Source organism: Orycteropus afer, unplaced genomic scaffold, assembly GCF_000298275.1.
Source record: "Orycteropus afer afer isolate SDZICR_OR568_19922 unplaced genomic scaffold, OryAfe1.0 scaffold00167, whole genome shotgun sequence".
NCBI classification, from domain to species: Eukaryota; Metazoa; Chordata; class Mammalia; order Tubulidentata; family Orycteropodidae; genus Orycteropus; species Orycteropus afer.
Genome location: NW_006921754.1, coordinates 1123171 through 1131472, shown reverse-complemented (window position 1 = coordinate 1131472; position 8302 = coordinate 1123171). Strand labels below are relative to the sequence as shown.

The 8302-nt window shown below is 39.2% G+C and overlaps 1 protein-coding gene and 1 pseudogene across 1 annotated transcript in view; one reads left to right on the top strand and one right to left on the bottom strand.

Moving 5' to 3' along the window:
* The window catches only part of RNF217 (ring finger protein 217), a 162671-nt gene that overhangs the window by 63364 nt on the left and 91005 nt on the right, over positions 1-8302 (bottom strand). The window contains exon 2 of the mRNA XM_007946587.2: positions 2280-2513. Coding sequence (XP_007944778.1) covers positions 2280-2513 — 234 coding nt within the window. The remainder of the gene's footprint in view (positions 1-2279; positions 2514-8302) is intronic.
* On the top strand, positions 227-1144 carry LOC103201858 (annotated as a pseudogene).

The window sequence follows — 8302 nt, the reverse complement described above, 5'->3', positions numbered from 1 at the left end:
GAACCTGGCAGGAGCAAGAAAAAGCGCCTTGGGGGGACGGGCTTAAGGAGGGCTGCGTCACTTCCGGTAGCCGTAGCTGGGCGGAGGTGGCGTGGGGGTGGTTGGTCTCTCAGCAGCTCTGAAGGCAGTGCGTTCTGTGAGTTTGCTACAGATCCTCTATAAAGAAGGCCCAAGCGGTAGACAGCTTCGATTTAAACACATGGAGCGGTGACTGCAGCCAGGAGTCATGAGCGACACCAGCGAGCAGAACTACGGGGAGAGGGAATCCCATTCTGATTCAGAAGTAGAAGTGCTTGTGGATCTGGGAAATCTGCAAGGCATACCCGTGCAAGGTCTCTCTCCAACGAATATTCTAGGCATTCCAGATCAAAGTCAGGTCCAGATCTGAATCTAGGTCTAGATCCTGAAGTTCTCGAAGGCATTATGCACTATCTCGATCCCGCTCCTGTAGGCGATCCCGTAGCAGGTTTTACAGTCGAGATTATCTCAGACCGCAGAGCCACAGTCATTCTCCCATGTCTACTCATAGGCGTCATGTCGGAAATTGGGCAAATCCTGATCCCAACTGTTGTCTTGGAGTATTTGCGTTGCTATACACGACAGAAAGAGATTTGAGGGAAGTGTTCTCTAAATATGGCCCTATTGCTGGTGTGTCAATGTCATAGGACCAGCAGTCTAGGCGTTCAAGAGGATTTGCCTTTGTATATTTTGAAAATGCAGAGGATGCCAAGGAAGCTAGGGAGCGTGCCAATGGAATAGAGCTTGATGGCCGGAGGATTAGAGTTGATTTCTCCAGGACAAAAAGACCACATACTCCAACACCTGGAATTTATTTGGGGAGACCTACTATGGCTGACTCGACGGCACATAACAACAACAACAACTATGAGTTGGGGCCAACTTGACGGCAAATAACAACAACAACTATGGGATTACTATGACGCAGGATTACTATGATGGAGAAAACCATCTAGGCTATGATGATGGGGAGTACTACAGCAGATCATACAGAGGAGGAGGAGGACAGAGAGCTGTTCAAGAGAGGGATCAGATTTACAGAAGGCGGTCACCTTCTCCCCATTATAGTTGTGGAGGTTACAGATCACATTTCAGGTCTCGATAGTACTCTTCTCGCTTCTATTAAAGCATGAATTGAAGACTTTCTGAAACATGCCCCAGATTTGGGATATCGATTGTGGACAATATTTGTTATCATCTCCTGTTTAACAAGTGAACAAGCGCCTAATGAAGTTAGGTGACTTTTACATCTTTTATGATGACTACTTTTGGTGGAGTTGAAATGCTGTTTTCATTCTGTATTTGTGTAGTTCCGTGCTTTGTTCAAAGTTAAGTGTTTTCAGAAAAGTATGTTTTGCATGTATTTTTTTTTAGTCTAAATTTTGAATGCCAAGAAGTTTCTATTGTACAGAACTTCATTTAACAGGTTTTTCTACTGAATCCAGGGCATTCTGAAGATCAAAAGCCGGTGTATAAAATGCTACCAAATGGCAAAAAAGTAACAATGAACAGTTTGATTTTCACTTTTCTTTCTAACATATTAATGCTTAGTAAACCTGTTGAGATTAAGTTGTCAGCAGTAAATTTAAATACAAAAATAACCCATTTTGCTCCAGTTCAGTAAAAGTACCAGACTTAAGATACTTGGAACTAAGTGTTAGAACTATGCTTTGTAACGCTGTACTGCTAGTGTTAGAGCTAAAGATATTTCAATATAGTAAATGCTTATCTAAACGTGGATTTGTCGGCCTTTATGTAATCTGTATGATATATAGCAGGAAATAAGAGTTACACAGTATATGCCTAAAAAAGGCTATTTCTTCAAGCTGTTACAAGGTGATAATGGTATTTCAGCTAGTTATCAGCAAGTGACAATACATTCTACCACAAATGTACTCTCGTTCTTCTAGCTTTTAGGTTATGTGAAAAATACTGGGTGCTTCAGTCATGGATGAACTGAAGATTTGTCTGTTCATTTAAAAAATATTCTTTTCAGCTCCTTTGCTTACCAAAGGAGGCCCAATTTCACTCAAATGCTTTCAGAACTATGTTTAAATAAACTCAAATGAAGAGAGGAAAAAAAAAATACTATTTTATCATCAGCCTCCCCAAGCCATACTAATTCAAAATCATAGCCAACATATACTCACCTTAGGCTCCGGTAAGGGAAGGAAGCCCATTTAATGCCCACCTCAAGTTGGCCTAATTTGGCTGCTCCCATTCTGTGACATCTAACCCACAACTCTGGTGAACATGCTTACTTTGTATTTGCTTTCTGATCTGGAAGGGGTGGGAATATGTCCTTTTTTCTTGAAAGTTGTAAAGTGCTTGCACTGAGGACATGGCTTGGTGCTGGAATCAATACGGCCAAGTTCCAAGAAGTACTTATATTTGATGGAGTCTTCATGTGTTAAATTATAGATAACAGTTGTTTCTTCCAGGAATTCAAAACACTCTGTGATTGGGCATTTGATTTCTACCTGGCCAAGTTGGACCTGTATGAAAGAACAGATGGGAGAGGAAAAAAAGGTCATTGCTTTTATTACATTTCTTCTATATTTTCATGTTTTGCATGCAGTATTGTTTATTTATGATTACAGTAAAGGATAATTTAGTCATTTTTCAAGATTAAGATGCAATTAATGGTAATCACCTTGGTACCATAATAATGAATCATGATATAATGATTTAAAAATAACTTACAGAGTATTTAAACCTTCACTGATTTGTGAACTTAAATGGATTTAAGCCACAAGCTCACTAGAGAAGCAAATTATCATCCCATCCTTCTGGAAACCAGAGAGTGAGACAGAATTTAGACAATATGCCAACTACAGGAACAGTTAGAATGAAAAGATGTTTCAGATTTTTCAATCTTACAACACTAAACTCAGGACACATTTTATTACTTTAAAAGGACAAAAGTGACTTTTGTAAACTATATTTATAGTATACAGTAGTTTGAAAATTATTGCCAAAAAAATGACTATTTTCCTTGACCTTTTATGTCAAAAACATATAGTAGTTTTCCTTATACCATCAAAATCACAATCACATGAATAAGTAAGGAAGTTAAAAAATCAAAATGATGTCTTTTTTTTTTTTTTTCAAGATGTGTGAGGGAAACCCTCCTACCCTGACATCTCATTACTATCAAGGTAATTTACAAAATAAGCTTTTTCAAAGAACCACAGTGCTAGACTGGGACAGGGGTGGAAAAGTGGTGGGAGGAATATACCAGAATGCTACATTTTATATTTAGTATGGGATTCTAGATACAACTAGCATTAAAGATTATCATCCACCACTCATTGTCAGTTTAGCATATTGTTGTTGCTGTGTGTGGGAAGTTATGTTCCTGGTATTTCAAATACCAGCAGGGTCACCAGTGGTGGATAGGTTTTAGCAGAGATTCCAGACTAAGACAGACTAGGAAGAAGTATGTGGCCAGGTGCACTTCAGAAAAAAATTAGTCATGAAAACTTTATGAATAGCAGTGAAACATTGACTGACGTGGTCCTGAAAGATGAGTCCCTTGGGTTGGAAGGCATTCAAAATATGAATGCGGAATAGCTGCCCCTTCAAATTAGAGTCAACCTTAATGACATGGATGGAATAAAGCCTTCATCAAAAGGACCTTTATTTGCTGATGTGTCATGACTCAAAATGAGAAGAAACATCTGCAAACATCCTTTAATAATCAGAATGTGGAACACAGAAAGTATGAATCTAAGAAAACTGGAAATTGTAAAAAATGAAATGGAACACATAAAGATCAATGTCCTAAGCATTAGTGACCTAAAATGGAATGGTATTGGCCATTTTGAATTGGATATCCATATGGTCTTCTATGCTAGAAATGACATAGTGAAAAGAATGATGTCACATTCATCATCCAAAAGAATATTTCAAGATCTATCCTGAAGTATAATGCTGTCAGTGATAGGATAATATCCATACACCTATATGGAACACTGATGGCTCAGGTATAGCAAAGACTGTGAGGCTGGCACAGGACTGGGCAGTATTTTGTTCTGTTGTACATAGGGTCATTATGAGTTGGAGCTGACTCAATGGCATCTAACAACAACAACAGCATAAGGAAGACCGGTTATTGCTGCCATTATTCAAATTTATTCACCAACCACTGAAGCCAAAGATGAAGATATTGAAGATTTTTTACCAACTTATGCAGTCTGAAATTGACCAAACATGCATTCAAGACACATTGATAATCACTAGTGATTGGAATGTAAGAGTTGGGAACAAAGAAGCACTGGTATTTGGAAAATATGGCCTCAGTGATAGAAATGACACCTGAGATCTCATGATAGAATTTTGCAAGACTAATGACTCATTCATTGCAAATGCCTTTACTCAACAACATAAATGGTGAGTATATATGTGGACCTTGAGAGATGGAACATACATGAATCAAATCAAGTACATCTGTAGAAAGAGACTATGGTGAAACTCAATGTCATCAGAACAAGGCCAAGGGTCAATTGTGGAACAGACCATCGATTGTTTATATGCGAGTTTAAGGTGAAGCTAAAGAAAATTAAAAGAAGTACATGAGAGCTAAAATATGACCTTGAATTTAGACACTATTTGAAGAACAGATTTGATGTACTGAATATCAATGACTAAAGACCAGGTGAGTTGTGGAGTGATAGAAGAAACATCATACATGAAGAATGCAAAAGGTCATTAAAAAGACAGGAAAGAAAGGACAAAAATGGACATCAGACGAGACTCTGAAACTTGCTTTTGAGAACAAAATGGCTAAAATGAATATTATGATGAAGTAAAAGAGCTGAACAAAAGATTTCAAAGGGCAGCTTGAGAAGACTAAGTAAAATATTATAATGAAACGTGCAAAGACCTGGAGTTAGAAAATCAAAAGGGAAGAGCAGGCTGGGCATTTCTCAAGCTGAATGAACGGAAGAAAAAATCCAAGCCTTGAGTTGCAATAGTGAAGGATTCTATGGGCAAAATATTAAATGACACAGGAAGCATCAAAAGGACATGGAAGAAATAGACAGTCAGTCTACCCAAAAGAATTGGCTAACATTCAAGCATTTCAGAAGGTAGCATATGATCAAGAAGTGATGGTACTGAAGGAAGATGTCCAAGCTGAACTGAACGCACTGGCAAAAAACAAGGTCTCCATGAACTGAAAGAATATGTTCTGTGTACATAGACACAGAACTGCCAGGAATTCAAACAGGATTCAGAAGAGGACGTGGAATGAGGGGTATCACTGCTGCTGTCAGATGGATGTTGGCTGAAAGCAAAGAACACCAGAAAGATGTTTACCTGTGTTTTATTGACTCTTCAAAGGTTTTTGACTGAGTGGATCATAACAAATTATGCAACACTGCAAAGAATGGGATTTCCAGAACACTTAATTGTATTGGTGACCTATAAATAGACCAAGAGGAAGTTATCTGAACAGAACAAGGGGTTTAAAATCAGGAAAGATGTGTGTCAGGGTTGTATCCTTTCACCATACTTATTCAATCTGCATGCTAAGCAAATAATCCAAGAAGCTGGAGTAGATAAAGAAGAAAACGACATCAGGATTGGAGGAAGACTTATTAACAACCTGCCATACCCAGGTGACACAACCTTTCTTGCTGAAAGTGAAGGAGATTTGAAGCACTTATTGATGAAAATCAATGACTACAGCGTTCAGTATGGATTACATCTCAACACAAAGAAAGCAAAAATCCCCCCAACTGGATTGAGAAGCAACATCATGATAAATGGAGAAAGATTGAAGTTTTCAAGGATTTCATTTTACTTGGGTCCACAATCAACACTCATGGATGCAGCAGTCAAATAATCACAGGATGTATTATTGCACTGGGCAAATCTGCTGCAACAGAACTCTTTAAAGTGTTAAAGAGCAAAGATGTCACATTGAAGAATTAGGTGCACCTGACCCAAGGCATAATATTTTCAATAGCCTCACATGCATGTGAAAGTTGTACAAGGAATAAGCAACACTGTAGAAGAAATGATGCATTTGAATTGTGGTGTTGGCAAACAATACTGAATATACCATGGACTGCCAAAAGAACAAACAATCTTGTCTTAGAAGAAGTATAATCAGAATGCTCCTTGCAAGAGAGAATGGCCAAACTTGATCTCTTATAGTTTGGTCATGTTGTCAGGAGAAGGATATTGTGCTTGGTAAAGTGGAGGGTCAGTGCAAAAGGTGAAGACCCTCAAGGAGATGGATTCACATAGTGGCTGCAATGATAGGCTCAAGCATGGCAACGATTGTGAGAATGGTGAAGGACTGGGCAGTGTTCCATTCTGATGCACACAGGGTTGCTTTGAGTCACAACTTACTTGACAGCACCTAACAACAACAAAGATTACAGTAAAAAGCACAGCTTGTGGGTACAACTGAATTTTAAAAGATGGAAAAATAAAAGAGTTTGAAATTAGGAGAATCAAATATTTTCCTCAAGTAGTTACCTCTTTATTATCATGACATCATAGATTTTTTTTGGCCTTCCTAATATATCAAATAGAAGCTATGAACACCACAGATGGCAAACAATGACAGAGTATTTCTTTTTCATTTGAGAGAGTCCAATGTTCGGAGAAGATAACTTTCCACTTTAATGAGAAAAGAACACTGTTAAAAGACTGAGCTAAGAATGGAAAAAAAGGTACTCAGGCAGGGAAAAGAAAAATATCACCATAAAGAACATTAAAAAGAATAAATTAAGCTGCAAAATGACCTGGCATTGTCATCTAATCTGTAATTTCACAAGGTGGGAGCAGGGTCAACATCAACACAAGGCTGCTTCCTATGAGGTGGAGGTCAGACATGCTTCCATTCTCCAAACTTACCAGTTCTGACACAAATCCTATGGCACTCTCAACTTTTCTGCTGGATTTGATAATTTATTGTAATGACCACACAGAACTCACACACTACACTCACGATTATAGAATTTACTAGGGAAGTAACAGGTTACCATTTATTATCAAAAACAACTCACGATACTGTTCTTCGATCAGGACAGACTCTTCTCAGCAGTGTACCTCTCTCTGGCCCTTGGTCTCTCAGTTCCACAGTCCTTTGACCTCTGCCCTCTCAGATAATTTTTACAAAGTTCTTGTAGCTCTGCAAGTAAGTTCCTAAAAGCACCCCACTCTGCCAGTAAGTCTCAGCCTGAAAGCACTCTCAGCTTTCTTGCTTTGGGGGTCTAGAAGCGCACTGCCCTGTCTGCCACTGCTGCTGTGGCTATTGCCATCGTTTCTGTGCTGCTGCTTCTCACTCTCTCTGGTGTCACAGCACTCTGTCTCCTGGATTGAGAAGGTTCAGTGCAGGGATCTTGGGTTCAAAAGATGCGTTCCACTTCTAGCTCTTCTTTCTTGATGGTAATGAGATCCTCTTTTCATCTCTGGGATGGTTCATTTTAAGCCTAGCAAGAAGGCAAAACTGACCAATCTCTATGCTAGGGTTTCATTCTCCCCCCAGGGTATCAAACACCTCATTTATATTATTAGCAAGCTATCTAATCCCATTTGTAGGCCACAAGTGCATCACATTTAATAGTCCCACTCAGTAGGAGTCATAAAGACTATGGCTAGAAGTGCCATACCAAACAATTCACTGCACTGCAGAAAATCATGTTGTTGTTGTAGGTGTTGTTGAGTCATCTCCGACTCATAGCAACCCTGTGTACAACAGAATGAAATACTGCCCAGTCCTGTGCCAGCCTCATCATCCTTGCCAGACCTGAGCCCATCATTGCAGCCACTGTGTCAATCCATCTCATTGAGGGCCTTCTTTTTTGTTGACTCTCCACTTTACCAAGCATGATATCCTTCTCTAAGAAATAGTCCCTTCTGACAACACGACAAAGTAGGTCAGATGAAGTCTGGCCATTCTCGCTTCCAAGGACCACTCTGGCTGTACTTCTTCCAGGAAAGATTTGTTAGTTCTTTTGGCAGCCATGGTATTTTCAGTATTTTTCACCAACGCCAAAACTCAAAAGCATCAACTCTTCTTCGGTCTTCCTTGTTCATTATCAAGCTCTCACATGCATATGAGGTAACTGAAAATACCATGACTTGGGTTAGGCACACTTTAGTCCTCAAGGAGGTATCTTTGCTCTTGAGCATTTTAAAAGAGGTCTTTTGTAGCAGATTTGCCCAGTGCAAGACATCATCTGATGTCTTGACTGTGGCTTCCATTGGGGTTGACTGTGGAACCAATAGGAAATCTCTGACAACTTCAATCTTTTCTCCATTTATC